This window comes from Papio anubis, chromosome 6, assembly GCF_008728515.1.
Source record: "Papio anubis isolate 15944 chromosome 6, Panubis1.0, whole genome shotgun sequence".
Taxonomy (NCBI): Eukaryota; Metazoa; Chordata; class Mammalia; order Primates; family Cercopithecidae; genus Papio; species Papio anubis.
The window spans coordinates 92443969-92460962 of record NC_044981.1 but is presented as its reverse complement, the minus strand read 5'-3'; the positions used below and the strand labels follow the sequence as shown (position 1 = coordinate 92460962).

Sequence of the window (16994 nt, the reverse complement as noted above, 5' to 3'; positions counted from 1 at the left end):
TGCCTCATGCAGTTAACAGACATTGACATGTTCATTAAGATGATCTGAACTATTAGGTAGAGTGATTCTTGAGTCTGATTGTACTCTTTGACTCTAGGTTCAGATTTCCGAAAACATTTTTGATAGTGTTACTTCAATTTTCTGTTTTCATATCAAATTATATCCCCCTGTTATAATTAACTGTCCCTCATAACTTTCAGTTTTTCTCCCCCAGAATTTGGCAATGACAGGCTTCTCCTTCCTTTCCCTCACAAAATGCGAAATAATTAATGTTGGCTTTTTCCTTCATAACGTAACTCAAACCGCACATTAGCTCTTACCTGGATGTTTACAGAAGCTTCTTAATTAGTCTCTTTTATCTTTAGTCAGTTCTTATTCTGACCCATTCTGTTTGCCATTACCTGATTAATCTTTCCCAAAGCACTTTTTTCATTATATCACCCTCCAGTTCAAAATCCTTCAGTGTCTTCTTACCACTTTAAGAATGAAGTCTTGATTTTTCTTTTAACAGCAGGATTAACCATTTTTGTATTCTAGCATCAGACATAGTGACTAGCACTGAGTAACTTCTTCTGAAGTGAATGAAGAGAACATATGACTGAACAAATGGAACACCATTTCTATTCTTAAATTTATTGCCTTCCAATGCTACTATAAAAATTCTCCATTATAATCAAAGTGGTTACTTTTTTTTCATTCTTCAAACACCTTGCTCTTTTATATATTCCTCTTAAGATGTAAATTATATTACCCTTCTGCTTTTGTGGCTTATTATCCACTTTGATTTTATCCAAAGTCTTCATATGGCTTACAAGATCTTACGTGATCTGGAACCCTGCCAACTGTGCCAAGCCCAGCACCTTTGCACTTGCTTTTTCTTCTCATTGGAATGTTCTTCCCCATATACCTATGTGTTTCCCTCCCTTACTTATTTAGGTCTTTACTCAAATGTCACCTTCTTAAAAGGTGTCTCCTGATCATTGTACTTGAAATATTAGCTTCTATCAGTCATCATTCCCATACTATGATTTCTTTTTTATACATAAAGCTCACCACAAGTTGAGGTATTACATGTTTATATGTTTAATTATCTGTCTCTCATTAGAATATAAGTTCCCAGAAGGCAGAGACTTTGTTTGCTCGTTTTGTACCCTACTGCTTAGAAAGTTTGCTGTATGTGTTGAATTAGTGAGTAAGTGATTTGATTTTATATACCTTTGTGTTTTTACTTTCTTCCTTTTCACCTAACCACTCCTTACCTATCCTTCGAGAATCACTTCCATGCCCATTTTCTTATGCTTCGCCCCAAAGGTTTTTCTCCTCTGAATTGGTAAAACAATCTTATACTTTGTTTTGCACTTATACCTATAAAGGAGTAGTTTTCAATCCTCCTCCATGACAGAATTATGTACGATCTTGTTACTTAGTCTATGAACAGCTAGTTGCATGGCCATTTCCTTACCTGTTGCAGGAATTAAATAGGGCCTATTCAATAAATGAAGTAATTATTGATCAGAAAAATCAAAGATTGCTTATTGAAAATACATATGCCAGATCTATTCTAAGTGTTTGACCTTTATTAATTTAATTCTTTAGGTACTATTATTATCCCTTTTTTTTTTTAGATGAGGAAAGCCAAGAAGGTGACTACCCACAATATGGTCCACCATGGAATAGCAGCATCTGCCTGATAGAAATGTAGACCTTCAGCCAGGCACGGTGGCTCACACCTCGAATCCCAGCACTTTGGGAGGCTGAGGTGGCCGAATCTTGAGGTCAAGATATCGAGACCATCGTGGCCAACATGGTGAAACCCCATCTTTACTAAAAATACAAAAATTAGTGGGGCATGGTGGCACACACCTGTAGTTCCAGCTACTCGGGAGGCTGAGGCAGGAGAACTGCTTGAACCCGGGAGGTGGAGGTTGCAGTGAGCTGAGATGACGCCTCTGCACTCCAGCCTGGCACCAGAGCAAGACTCTGTCTCAAAAATAAACAAATGAATGTAGACCCTCAGGCCAACTGCGTCAGGAATTAAAAACAAATAGTAAATATTATGATTAGGCCCAATGCTGAAGATGCAGAAAGATCTTTAGTGAGGCCAGGACATTAGTATTTGTAGAAAGATGTACAGATGATTTTGGTGGTAGTCAACATTGGGAACTACTTACAGTAATAAAAAGGAAGTGGATCCTTGTTACTACTGTGTTGTAAAATACAGTGAAACATAATCAAAAAACTAATTTTATACTCATAATCATCTATAAAGTCAAGACTAATGAAAATATGAGGGTAAATTCTAAAGTTGATGACTTTTTACTGGTATGTTTTCATACCAGTGCTAGTTACTGTTTCTGGAACATGGGCAAGCAACTTCATTTTAAGCACTTCACCTCCGTTATTGTATATAAGACAGCATTATTATAGGCATGCCTGGTTTGCTAGGTTCATCACTGGATTCCTGATTTGTTGTTCTTTCCCAGTCTTGCAAATTAACTCAATTGTGGGGCATAGGAAAATTTTAAATTATCACACATCATTGACCTTTGGAATTCCTATAGAGCCTGGCACTCCCCAGAAGTATTAAACTTTTAATGTGTATGCATCTGGTATATCACCTGGGATTGGCTGTTATACTACTTTATAACTATGTTTATTAAGAACTTACATATGAATGAGTGAATACAGCAATGTGACATTTGGAACATGTATTATTTATCTGTGTAGTAAAATGGTATTTGAGGCAGCGGTAGCATAGTGATTATGAATTGGGGCATTGAAGCTAGACTGTTTGGGTTCAAATCCTGGCTCTGCTGCTTACTAACAGCATGACCCAAGCAAATTACTTATCCTTTCTGTACTGAGATTCTTTGTCTATAAAATGAGGACAATAAAGTACCTACAAATTAAATTCGTTATTAAAGGTCAAACACTTAGAATAGGGTTAGTGCATATATTATCATTAAACAGTTTTTAATTCTCTGGCCAACAATAATAGTTACTCTTCATTGAATACGTCTTATTTAATTCTTGCAGCAGATGAGGAAATGACCATCCAACTGCTAATTGGCAAAATAGGATATATACTCTAGTATGTCTGTCTCTGTATCTTTCTAGTGATGCTCGAATGCATCTAAGAACATGTTTATTGGGATTTAGAAGCAGTAATGCATATTGTCTTGCCTTGCAGTCAATGAAAGTGCGTATTATTTTGCCTTGTCTACAAAGTACTTTTACCTAAATGCTGTGACCTTAATGCTTTAGCAGCTCCATAGAGGATAGTAGGGCATTATTTCCATTTAACAGATGAAAAACTGAGGCTTAGTAGTTTTCCAGAGTCACAAGCTGATCTTTTCTGTCTTAAAAAAGAGTTCATTTGAAGAATTCTCCTTGCATCTCAAGGAACCCTTATTTTTCTCTGTAATTATATGTGATGGTAAGCATCATTACCACTGCTGTGCTTTATCATCAAAACAGTCAACAAACTCTTTGCTTTGATTTCACATATTCATTCATTCATCCATCCATCCGTCCATCTATCTACCACCTACTCACCCCTCCTCCACATATGCACAGACACACAGATGTACTGGGGCATCTGTTACATGGAGGCATTGCAAAGTATGCTTGAATTGCTGCTTGCCAGCCTGGTTTCTGGCTTATTGCTTCTCCCTGATAATTTGGGCATGCACAGGATTGCGGCTCAGGATTGAAGCTACCATTATCTCAAGTTGAGGCTTTATAAAAGTCTCTTCATACCTAGAAGCTGTTTGTTGTTTTTTCTCAATTTTTTGAAGACAGGATTGGATTAGATGATTTTTCAGGTAACTTCCACTGTTTAAATTTCAGGGTTTTTTTGTTTTCCTAATGGCTAATGCCATTACCTTAGTTATGTTATATTCTTCCTAGATAATAAGGCAGAGTGAGCCGTTTCACAGATACAAACAAGTATGACAAGAGGATTCAGTGTCCAAGGTTTTTTAGTGAGTTTAGCTGAAGCTAAAAATGGTTATAGAGTGTCCTGATGCCCATTTAGTTTTCCATCAGTTAGATCAATAAGGTACTTAAAATAATTACTCATAATGGTTTGGAACAACTTTTTTGACCTAAAACTTTCCATTATATTTTTCACTAATACAGATTTTTTTTAAGTTACCATGTTTGCAGTAGAGTTAGAAGAGGAATTCAATTGTTGCTTTTAATCCTTACTGGTCATATTTATTATATTATGCTTTTTCCATGTGATGCAAAGCCCATCAATAGACAATTTTAATTTTCCTTAAACTTTGAGGCATCGTGTATTAGAAATAATTAATATACAACTGTGAATACCGGGAAAGTAATATATAGGTTGTCATACCTTATTCTATAACAGTTACAGGAGAAACAATGGTATGCCAAGATTAGAAGCAATAACTATAAGCAGTGGTCCAATAGGTGTTCCCAGAAGCCTTCCTAAGTTACTGGGGAGGAGCAGAAACAGAGAGACCAGACTGGCAGGTAGAAGTTTCAGGTACAGGGTTCCATGCCTCTCATATGACAGATGCCTCAATAAATTTGTGTGTCTGTGGGCCTAAGGTATCTGTGTGGGAGTAGAGAGGTGGGGGCAAAATGGATAAGTGAACATATGAAATCAAAGCAAGAAGTAGCAGACTGATAAAAACAGAATCAGGAAAATACTTGAAGATAATGAGGAAAGCTAAATGAGGCAGGGTAACTGAGCTAAAATAGAAGCATAAGAACACCTAGATAATTGGTATGTGAAAATGTGGGTGTTTATATAGTGTAATGATAGGCTTCTAAAAACTGCTTAGAATATTATTTCATGTGGTCTTCACAGTAACCCTGTTAGGTGGATATAACAACAATTGTTCCTATTCTTGACTCCAAAGAAAACAGCGAGTTGGGAGGTTACTTGTTTTTCCAAAGTCACACAGCTTTGGATAGCTATGCTAATAGCCGTGTTTATTATGCAGCATAGTTACTCCTTTTGTCTCAATTTTCTCATATGTAAGATTTGAATAATAATTATGTCTACCTCATAGGATGAGAAACAATGCTTATAAAACACTTTGCCTGGTGCTGGTCTCATAGTAAATACCAATAAATGCTGGACGTTTCTGTTTTTTCCACCATGAGAGCTGCAATTTGAATAACTTGACATTCAGCAAATTTATTTTTCTACTATATTATATTGTATCTTGTATAATATAAGAGGGCTGGTTACATGTGTTTATTTCCACATGTGTATATTTCCAAACTAATGTTAACGTGAAATCTATCTTTACTCAAATAAAACAATTGCCAAGTGTTGGGAGATCCTACATCCTTGTGTTATGCCTTTTAAGAAATCACATATTTTTCCTTTTATGCAAAAAATCTACTTTCATATTTCTACCGTTTGTGTTGAAGAAGGTAGATAATGCCTCATAAAACGGCCATCACCCGGAACTATATTACATTCTTTATAATATTTTATATATGTTTTGTGTTTTCTTTTACATTGTTACCTCTAGTGACAAAGCTTCTTCTAATATTTGCATTTTTGTAAATGTACCTTCAGCAGATACGCAGTGGTCACATCTAATATAATACATTTATTTTTCAGTAGTCTGTATAATTAGTTTTCTGATCCAAACATGTGATTTTAAAAATTACCAGTGACTGCAAAGGGTATTTCTAGCTCTTTGGTTATAGTGCAGAAATTTGGTTCTCCCTTCAGACTTCCATTACAGTACACCCTTGGCATTTCCTGTATTTGTCACTTATTTCTTTATGTTTAAATAAATTATTATTGTAAGGTCTTAGACAACTTTGTTCTGGTTTAAAAATAGCAGGTAATCATTCTTCTTATCCAGACTGAAAAAGCTTGAACGTTCAAACTATTGAGCAGAAAGCATTTTGCGTATTCCCAGGGATATTAGCTTCTTTTCAAATCCAAAAACACTAAGTGGGTGCACATTTCCAAAACAAGTGTGGTTTGGGGTCATTGTTGTACTCTTAATTGAAACTTATCTTTGCTGTTTTAACTTAACCTTGGAGAATGTAATCTGTGGCTTTAAAATTGTTTACCTCACAATGGTTTTATTTATTTTTTTATTAAATATTCTTTTTTTTTTTTTGGAGACAGTGTCTCGCTGTTGCCCAGACTGGAGTGCAGTGGTGCAGTCTCAGCTCACTGCAACCTCTGCCTCAAGCAGTCCTCCAGCCTCAGCCTCCCGAGAAGCTGGGACTACAGGCACGTGTCACCACGCCCAGCTAATTTTTTGTATTTTTAGTAGAGATGGGGTTTCACCGTGTTGCCCAGGCTGGTCTCGAAATCCTGAGCTCAGGCAATCCACCCACTTCAGCATCCCAAAATGCTGGGATTACAGGCGTAAGCCACTGCGCTCGGCCTTCTTTTTTTTTTTTTTTTTTTTTAAACCTAATGGATTCAGAACTTTGAATCATATCCCCACATTAGCTCCTAGTTACACTCCCTCGTACCTCAACAGTTTTGTTCTGGAGAGGTCAAAGGTGGTTCACATTTGTTGGCCTTTCTCGTTATTGCCTTGAATGCATGTTTTCTAGCATCTCTTCTTGTAGTCTTTCCTAGTGTTAGAATTCTGGTGTTGCTCCTGGCCCTTCAAAAGACACAACTACATGTGGCTTTTCCAGCCCCTTTTCTTAAGCTTTCTGAAATTCCTTTATTTTGTTTGTTTGTTTATTTTTTGAGACAGTCTTGCTCTGTCACCCAAGTTGGAGTGCAGTGGCACAATCTCGGCTAACTGCAGCCTCCACCTCCTGCGTTCAAGCAATTCTCCTACTTCCTGAGTAGCTAGGATTACAAGCGTGTACCATCATGCCTGGCTAATTTTTTTGTATTTTTATTAGGGATGGGGTTTCACCATGTTGGTCAGGTTGGTCTTGAACTCCTGGCCTCAAGTGATCCACCCACCCTGGCCCCCCAAAGTGCTGAGGTGAAATTTCTTTAACCTAAGTCAAAAGAGAAGATAATCAACAATGTTTAATTCTCTTAAAACTTGTGTGTGTGTAGGTGCATAAGGGTGCATGTCTTAGTGTGTAAAAGAAAAATGGGCTTCAGAGTCAGATTTAAGTTCAGATGATGGGGCTAGCCCTTTGTACCCTTGTGGCCATTGGGCATATTTAGCTTTCCTACTGTTAGCTTCATCATCTATAAAGAAGATTAATGATACCTATCTCATAGAGTTGTTCAGATTTTAAAAGAATTTAATTAATTTAAGGAATTTCTAGCACATACATAGAGGTCAATCAGAAATGTTACTCCTTCCTAGGGAATAGGTTTTAGTTAGTAAATAAAATGGCTTTTTTAGAAATGGTGAGCAAAATCTATCCTGCTCAAGTACCATAAGATATTTATTGTCTTTTGGAACCAGTATACTTTGAAAAAACTATAAAGGGTAGTAAAAATGGTGGTATTATTTTACACGGATTCCACTGTGTAGAAATGTGCTCTGAACTTTGCTATGTTGATATAGGCAGTTGAGTTAGTTGCCAGATGGATTTTAGTGGTGTGTTACTTATCTCACTCTAAGATAAAGGAACTGAAATGGTTCTCTAGCCACTAGTTCAAGTTGAAAGCGTCTCAGGCAAGTTTTTACAGAGAGGACGTAGCAGATATTTGGTTAGCTTTTATGAGAATTGCTTACTGTATACTCTTTCCCCAGCCATTCGTGCACTTGTTTTTTCAATATTTCAGGTAGTATTAAGTAACATCACATAATTATCCAGGAATTCCAGTGTAAAGAGGCTGAAGGCTCTAATGTTACACAATTTATACTTAGAATTTTTACTCAGTCTTGGGTAGTTATGTGAAATGTTCTAAGATGTGGTCTTATAACCAGCTTGATCTTTTTGTGGAATTGCTTTAGATACATGTGCTAGTTCTATGTTTTGTATAGTTCTTTCATGTATCCACTTCCCCTAAACTGTTTAAAAACATCCAACATCTTTTTTAAAGTACTTATTTTTCTTAGTGGAATGCTGTCTCTGTTAAAGGAATTCTTCTCCATCATTTCCACTGGTTGTTTTTTGCTGCTTTCTGTATAATTGGGAAAAAAAAAAAAAAAAGCAGATATAAGGATGATATCCATGCATTTATGTCTATTCAGTTGATCTGGCAGTAATATAAACAGAAACAGGAATAATAGCATGGTTGCACATTTAGTTTTAAACAATCATATTATCAGTGGGTGCACAACATAAATACCTTCTATTTCACATCACTAAGAAGATCTCTTATTTCCCTCTCTTTGGTAACCTCAGTTTCCTGCACAAGTTTCTATTAAGGTCTAGAGATACCTAAATTTTCGGTTGAATTAATCAGCAAAGGTGAGCAAATGATGAGACAGAATTTGAGGCAATATCAAATTGTGTTTTATTATTTTATGAAGAGTAACTTGTTATTGTATATTATTGCCTACCAAGTGAGAATGATTATGAATCTTTTGGGACCAAAGTACTAAGATTGTATCTAGCATGGTTTTGTCTACTACACAAGGCCTGTGTCTTCTAAACAAGGAAAGTATTTTAATTTAAAATACCACACAAAAGCCAGATACTCTTACCTTCCTCTTGGTACATCCATGTCCTAAAGCCCTCAGGAGAAAATGGTTTCAAAAGTTGTTTTCATGTCTAGATTTTAAGTAAAAATCATTTGTCATGTGTGAGTTGCAAAATGCAGACCTTCACTCTGAAGCTGCCTCTTTCTCATTTGGATCTGACATATTAAAAAGCATGTAATTAATGGTTGACATTAGTAATTAACATTAACTTTATGATGCTTAATATGCCATCATTCATCCATCAAACAACCAGAAATGCATGATGTCTTGGCATAAAGGTTTTAATTATATAAAATGGTTCTCATATGATATAAATGGAAAAAGCTCAAAATGTACTTTAAGAAGATTTTTGTAAGCATTTGTCAAGCATGTTAGCTGTATTTTTATTTCTTTTTAGGAGTATGCATCAACAATTGTGTCAGGAACTTCAAAGGGACAATGTGGACCTGTTTGTACAGTCTTCATTATCAGCTAAAGAGCGCCACCTTGCTGCAGTTGCCAGTGCACTTTGGAGACATTTCTTTTCATTTTTGAAGAGTCAGAGAATGTCACAGGTAGTGCCTTTCTCACAACTTGCGGATGCAGCTGCAGGTCAGCATTAATTATTAATTTGCTAATTTCTCTTTTTGCAGACTCTTTGTCAGTATTTTCGTTTATTTTCTTAGTAACAAACTCTTGTATAGCAAACATTTTTTCAGCCAGAAAGATGAAACTAATTACATATTAATAAATTGGGATATTTTGGATTACTTATTACTAAAAATTAAATGATGATTTGCTAAAAATAAGATAATTTTCTATCCTGAAAATACTGAATGTACATAAGCTTTTCTTATACATGTAATATTTTGGAAGGTAAACTAGCATTTGATTATGTGTGATTCAAGTAGTTTATTTTCGAATTGTATGAGCAGGTATATAGGTATAAGATGAAGTTAATTTGTGAAAAGAGCAAAAGAATATAAAATAAATACAACTTCAACCCCAAGAGGATGAGATCAGAATGACACTGAATATTGTTTTGACTTCTACTAGATTCTACTTTAAGTTGTAATTTTTACTTAATTTGATTATTAACCTAAAGACATGTCCTTAGGCTTTAGGGGACTCTGGATCTCATGAAATTATAGGCAAGAATTTGAATATATGTACATATGTGCCATTTCTAAGACGAGACCATTATCTTCTCAAGGGGGTATTTTGCTCAAAGTATGTTAAGAAGTATTGAAATAGACAGTGATTAGTGTGGTAACTCCATGTACTTAAATGAATGAAGTTCATTTGAAGGTATTTAATTTATTTTTAAATAATGCTTTTAAAAACCTAAGATGGAAACCAGCATTTATCCTAGTGTGCGAGGAAAACTGAGCTTAAAGCACTGTGTAAAAGACTGAATGATTTAAATTTGAAAAGATTTTGAATTCTGATAACACTTCTATAATTAAGACTTTACAATGATAGATTAAAGAATTGTGACAGGACAACAGTTTTCCAACTACTGTAATGTCTATGAAAATAAATATTGATATTCAATCAGTTTAATCTAAGTAGTTATTAATAGATGATATAACTTACCTTGTGTACATGCATCATCCCAACTGCCAGTCAGTCAACAAAAATAATAATGCATCAGTTTACTCAGTGCTGTCTAAGATGCTGAAGATAAATGGTATATGAATAGAAAGCAAAATATGTGGGCTTTGGCTTTGATTTGAAATAAAGACTTGATAGTTTAGGAGAGAATTATTTTCTTCATTTAAAAAAAGTTACTGAGTACCTACTTTAATAGGCATTGGAGAGATACTAGTGGAATAGAAGAACAAGAATACTTGATCTCATAGAGCTAATAATCTAGTGTTGGGGCATAGGAAGACCACTAAATGAATAAATAGTGTAATGTGTGGCGGTAAATGCTGTGGGAAAGAGTGAAAGTATAGGATAGGAATACAGAAGGCCAGAGCCAGTTGTAATTTTAAATAGAGTGGTCAGGAAAGCCCAAGTAAGTAATATTTGTGCAAAGAACTGAAGGAGATGAGAGACCATGCTTTGCAGAAGTGTGAAGGCAAGAACATGTCTAGTGTGTTTAATAAACTATAGGGAAGCAGTAAAGGCTCTTGTGGAATGAGAAAGGGAAAAAGAACTAAGAGATGGATCAAGAGGTAATGGAGAGCTAGTTTGTGTTCTGCCTTGTAAGTGGTTATAAAGACTTTTGCTTTTACTCAGAGATTGGAAACTGTTGAAAAGTTTTGAGCAGAGGAGTAATAAGATTCTTCTGGCTGCTAGGTTGAGGCTAGACTTATAGGAAGACTAGGCAAGGGGAGAAGCAGGAAGGCAGTTAGGGAACTACTGTAATAACCCAAAAATGAGCAGCTGTGGCTAGAGTGGTAGTGGCAATAGAGGTAGTGAGAAGTGGTCTTATTTCCCATCTGAAGAAAGTATTTTCAAGGTAGAGCTAACAGAATTTGCTAAGTGGGTAAGATACGGTAACCAAATAGATAAAGAGAGGAATTAAGGGTAACTGTAGACATTTGCTGAGATGAGGAAGATTGAGGCAAGAACAGATTTTATGAGGAAAGACTAACATTTTTATTTTGGACCTTTTTTAAAGATGTTCATTAAATCCAAGTAGACATGTTAAGTAGGCACTTGGATAATGATCCTAGAGTTCAGGAAGAGGTCCAAGCTAGAGATTTAAAGTTGGAAAGCATCCACATATGAATAAGTCTTTAAAACCATGAAACTGGATGAGATCACCCATAGAGTAAGTATGGATGAAAAGAAAAGTTTGAGGACTGGGCCTTAGGGTATTCCTCTGTTCAGATTTGTTAGAGTCAGGAGAAACAAGAAAGGAGACTGGAGAGGAATGAAGGTAAGTTAAGAAAAACCAGGGAAGTCTGGTGCCCTGGAGCCCAAGGAGAGGAAAGTGATCAACAGCTCAGTTTCTACAGATGGATCAAGTGAGATAAGGTCTGAGAATTAGTCATTGGATTTAATAAGAGGGAAGTCACGGTTGACCTGAAAGAGCAGTTTGTATGTAGTGAAGAGGCAAAGGCCTGATAGAAGATGATTCCAGAGGAAATGTGAAAAGAGGAATTGCAGACTGCAAATTTAGATTAATCTTTTTGAATATCACTGTTTAAGAGAAGTAGAAAAATGGGGATAATAGCTAGAGGGGTCAAAGAGGAAGGTTTGTTTTTGTATGGTTTTTAAATAACATGGGAGAAATTTCAATATATTTAAAATGCTTACAGGAATGCTCTAAAGTGAAGGAAAATTGCATGGTACAAACAAAGTCACTTTTGTTTTAGTGCCAAGAGAAAATGGGATCCTATAGAGAACTTGGCCTCAGTTCATCTCTAGTAGAAGAAGAGAAGGCAGAATAAGTGAGCCCAGATGAAGGCAACTGGCTAAATGTGGTAGCAGCTTGTGATAGTTCTCTTCTGATGTTTCTTGTTTCTCTGTGAAGTATTCAGTCAGTCCATCAGCTGAAAATGAGGAAGGAGCAGAAGGTGCTGGCTGTTGATGAAGAGTGAAGAGAAGATGTGCAATTGTACCTTAAGAGAATAAAAGACTGAATGGACTAGGGAAATGTCATAGGAATGCTGGCCAATTCTAAGAGCCTACTTGAAGTCTGTAGTCATAAATGTAAAGTGGTATCAGTCAGCATGGTTCTTCTCCAGCCATTTAATACTGGTACAGGTGCAGGTACATATGGAGAAAAGGCCAAGAGTTTGAGTTAAACAGGTGATGATTTTTCCAGGCAAGTACACATATCAGGAAAGGAGCAAGAGTTGGTAGTATAAATGAATTAGTATAATAATGGACCATGCAATCAAGCTTCCTAAAGAGGGACAGAGAAGGCATGGAGACAAGGAGGGATGAGGAAACGGTTGTAGGATCAGTGGATTGTAGGTCCTGATGGAATCAAAGAATTGTTGGAGTTGGGGGAAAAGAGGAAAGTTGGAAAGCTAGTTTGGAGTCAAAAATTGGGGTACTTTACAATTGAAATTACAGAGATTGTAGTTACTGGTAATGCCAAGGTCTCTGGGTATCAGCATGGGAGTGAATGGCTGACGTAGAATGGAAGATAGATTGATTAAATCAGAGTTGTTCAAGAAATCGAGAGTTCATGACACTGGAGAAAAATAATCACAAAAGATTATGGCAGGAGTGCTGTTGGAGAGCATGATAGTGAGCTACAGTCTACAAAGAATGAGAGGAGGAGGTGAACTAGAAAGTAGTAGGTAAATGCAACAAAGATAGTGACTGGTACAACCTGAAGATATGAAATTCAAAGCTAGAATTTTAGGGAGGAAGAAGGAAGAATAGTCTAGAAGCAGCAATGTGGACCAAGGAGTAATTTCACCCTATTGGTAGATCAAGTGGTATACGGGGAGTGGGAGAATAGACAGCCACCATTTCAGAAAGCTGCATAGGAGTTCTTAATAAATAATGTATTTGACAAACAATATTGTACAAAATGAGTTTATGGGTTCCCAAGAAAAAACACAAAATAAAACATATTTGTTTAGCATGGTTAACTAAGGAATTCTAGTTCCTAGACTTTGTGGGTTCTAAAGGAAGTGAAGTGTCATTGATTGTAGGAGATCTCTGTTTAATAGAAGAGAGTAAGGTGAGAACTGTTCACCTGTGGCAGATGACAAGTAAATTTGCTTCCTTGGAAGACTAGATGCTAGACATATTTTATAAATAGGTCTTTGGAATGGTGGAGGCACATTAGCCAAAACCTCAGGCATAGAATTTGTAATTAGAGGGAGCCATTATAGATCTGTAATGATAATGCAGAGATAAATTCTTCTAGGCCTTTCTTGGAGATCAAGATGCTACAGAAATTTCTATGACAACATGAATTTGTTCAGTTTTAGCTTTTTGTTTGCTCTACATTTCTAAATAGAAAATTTTATTTTTTGGTACTTCAAAAAAAAAAAAAAAAAGCTGTTGTTATAATTGGCCATGGGTGTGTGGGTCAGAAATGGTTTTTAAAGATTCCTCACCTTAAGTTTCTCTCATTTTAAATCTAGACTTTACTTTGCTAGCAATGGACATGCCAAGCACAGCTCCATCAGATTTTCAGCCTCAGCCAGTTATATCAATTATTCAACTTTTTGGTTGGGATGATATCATCTGCCCTCAAGTCGTAGCAAGATATTTAAGTCATGTCTTACAAAATAGGTACGTGCTTTTCTTTCAGGCATACACATTAATGCAAACCTGTGACAGATCAGTATCCTAGGAAGCTAAGAATTTTCAAAAATGAGGACTGATCTCTACTACATATACTCTCACTTTGTCAGGTTTTTGCTTTCAGTTATATCAGCCTTTCGACAATAGTAATAGTAAGAACAGTAATTTATATTTTGTGGCCTGCTTTAAAAAAAAAAGAAGTTGTTTGTTAAGAAACTGTTTTTGTGGCCGGGCACGGTGGCTCAAGCCTGTAATCCCAGCACTTTGGGAGGCCGAGACGGGCGGATCACGAGGTCAGGAGATCGAGACCATCCTGGCTAACACGGTGAAACCCCATCTCTACTAAAAAAATACAAAAAACTAGCCGGGCGTGGTGGCGGCGCCTGTAGTCCCAGCTACTTGGGAGGCTGAGGCAGGAGACTGGCGTGAACCCGGGAGGCAGAGCTTGCAGTGAGCTGAGATCCGGCCACTGCACTCCAGCCTGGGCGACAGAGCGAGACTCCGTCTCAAAAAAAAAGAAAAAAAAAAAGAAACTGTTTTTGTAAGACTGCCTTATCATCATCCTGAAGTCACCTTTCTACACATCCCACTGTGAAAGAAATTACACATTTATTATTACTGAATCTGTAAGACAATGGTATTTATTACAGTTTTTGAATGATAGCTTTCCTTTTTACTACTAGATTTTTAAAGATTTCACTCTTAACTCATGAAATCATGAACAAGATACTTCACCTGAACAATGTCTTCCTTATCTATAAGTATTTCCTGCCACATTACACAAAAGATCTGAGGAACGTCACTTGAAAAAAAATACAATAAATAAAGTTACAATAGAAATAGTGTAGAGTGATCAGGAAGATTTGAATAAGAACATCAAGATGAGGGAAAATAAAATAAATATACAAGCCTAAGAGGTCTTAGTCCTCTTTTTAGTAACAACTGCCTGTAGATTGAGAGAGCATATGTTCATGACCACTTCTCTGTTTACTTTTTCTAGGGTTTTTATTTTTATTCTACTTGCTACTTTCTTCATTACTATCTCACCTAGCTAGTTATAATAAGCCCTTGCTTTTCCCTTGGTGGCCATATTCTTTTCTGTCTTCTTCCTTAGCATAAACCTACGTAGGTTTATGAGATCTTAGTCCTCTTAGGCCTGTATATTTATTTTATTTTCCCTCATCTTCATGTAGTTTTTGTCCAGGCTTTTGTCAGTGGAAATGAAGAGAGATGTAGTTGGTGAGCTAAGTCTTTGCTAAGGAAGCTCAGTAAGCAGTATCATTAAGTATACATTTTATCGTTGAGCTTTCTGTTGTAAAGTAAGAGAGTTAATGTCAGTTGGATTACTTTTACAGTCACTTCTAGTTTGATAATTATTTAATAGTAATGAACATTTATATTATGTATTAAAGACTTGCTGAAATAGTTTGAAATAATTTCCACTGAAAAAATAATATTGTTAGTGTATTAGTAACATTTGAAGTAACTGAAATGCAGAGGTGTTATATAGCTTTGGGAACGTTGTAAGGTTGTAAATGACCAGTCTGTGTTCTTCTTCATTGTCTACTTTTTTATGACAACTTATATTCAAAGTATTTCAAAACAACATTTTTAGAGTTTGTATGAATTTTAAAAAATTTGGACTTTACATAACATTTTATATTTAGGTTAAGACCATCCCCGTCCTCTCTACCCTGACTAATGAATGGATTAGAAATCAGGTTTAGTGGCTGGGCGCAGTGGCTCATGCCTGTAATCCCAGCACCTTAGAAGGCCAAGCCGGGTGGATCACAAGGTCAGGAGATCGAGACCATCCTGGCTAACACGGGTGAAACCCCGTCTCTACTAAAAATACAAAAAATTAGCCGGGCATGGTGGCGGGTGCCTGTAGTCCCAGCTACTTAGGAGACTGAGGCAGGAGAATGGCGTGAACCCAGGAGGCAGAGCTTGCAATGAGCCAAGATCACGCCACTGCACTCCAGCCTGGGCAACAGAGTGAGATTCCATCTAAAAAATAAATAAATAAATAAATAAATCAGGTTTAGCCAGCCCATTGTCTTCATAGAAACAATTATTTTTTAAATCTGGCAAATGCTATTTTGCAAGGTAATTTTTAGTAACAACTCTCCGTATAGTGAGAGAGCATACACATTCATGACTACTTCTCTGTTTACTTATTCTAATGGCCACTGATTTTTATTCTACTCGCCACTTCCTTCATTATTATCTCACCTAGCTAGTTATAATAAGCCCTTGCTTTTTCCTTGGTAGCCACATTCTTTCTTGTCTTCTTCCTTAACATAAACCTACACATATGTCATCAGTGGAAAAAGGAAAATTGAAAATTAGAACATTAAAAATGAAAACAAAGATATTTGTCTAGTATCTTTTTGGGTTTATTTGTAGTATTCATTTTCAACAATGCATGTCTACATTGCTGTGTTTGTCTGAAAAATAAATGAGGCCAAGGAGTTGCGGGGATGTTAGACTGTTTTTCTTTACTTCTTAATCTATATACTCAGGAAACATTGTTGTTTTTGTTTTAAAAATATTTGTCAATTTGTTTTTACAGCACATTATCTGAAGCACTTTCTCATTCAGGCTATGTATCTTTTCAAGCCTTAACCATAAGATCATGGATTCGTTGTGTTTTGCAAATGTATGTTAAAAACCTCTCTGGGCCTGATGATTTGCTCATAGATAAAAATCTTGAACAGGGAGTTGGTAAGTAAGTGTAGGTTTTTTGGGGAGGATGGAGGTATCTGTGGAAAGCTATTTACTATCTAGATCATTTGTTATGTAAATTAATAGAAAATATACAAAATATTCATAATTGGGTGTGAATACAAGCAGAACTTTATTTCCTTTTGTAGCCTGTTTCTTTGTTTTTGCTTTTGTTTTTTCAATTTTCCTGTTACTATATATGACAAACTTCTCTGCTATAAAGGATAAAAGAACTTGTTTCCTTGGAAGCCAAGAACAGAAATTTGCTCCTCAGGTGACAAACGATTTTTTTAAAGAAACTGATCACGAAAAAAGTAGAACTCTGAAGCTAATAACCAGATATCACACTGTGAACACCCTAAAAAGAAAAATACCCAATTATGAATAATTCTCTCCCATTTTATATTAGATATTTTGCCTTTCTTCTGATTTACAACTAGTCATTGAGTGATATTTGTACTTTTTAAAAAATGTCCCATG

General features: G+C 36.0%; 1 protein-coding gene across 11 annotated transcripts in view; it reads left to right on the top strand.

The window, feature by feature from the left end:
* Positions 1 to 16994, top strand: part of MMS22L (MMS22 like, DNA repair protein) — a 159217-nt gene that overhangs the window by 86995 nt on the left and 55228 nt on the right. For all 11 annotated transcript variants that reach the window (XM_017958125.3, XM_017958128.3, XM_021936805.2 and 8 more), the window contains 3 exons: positions 8983 to 9176; positions 13628 to 13778; positions 16363 to 16514. In XM_017958125.3, coding sequence (XP_017813614.3) covers positions 8983 to 9176; positions 13628 to 13778; positions 16363 to 16514 — 497 coding nt within the window. The remainder of the gene's footprint in view (positions 1 to 8982; positions 9177 to 13627; positions 13779 to 16362; positions 16515 to 16994) is intronic.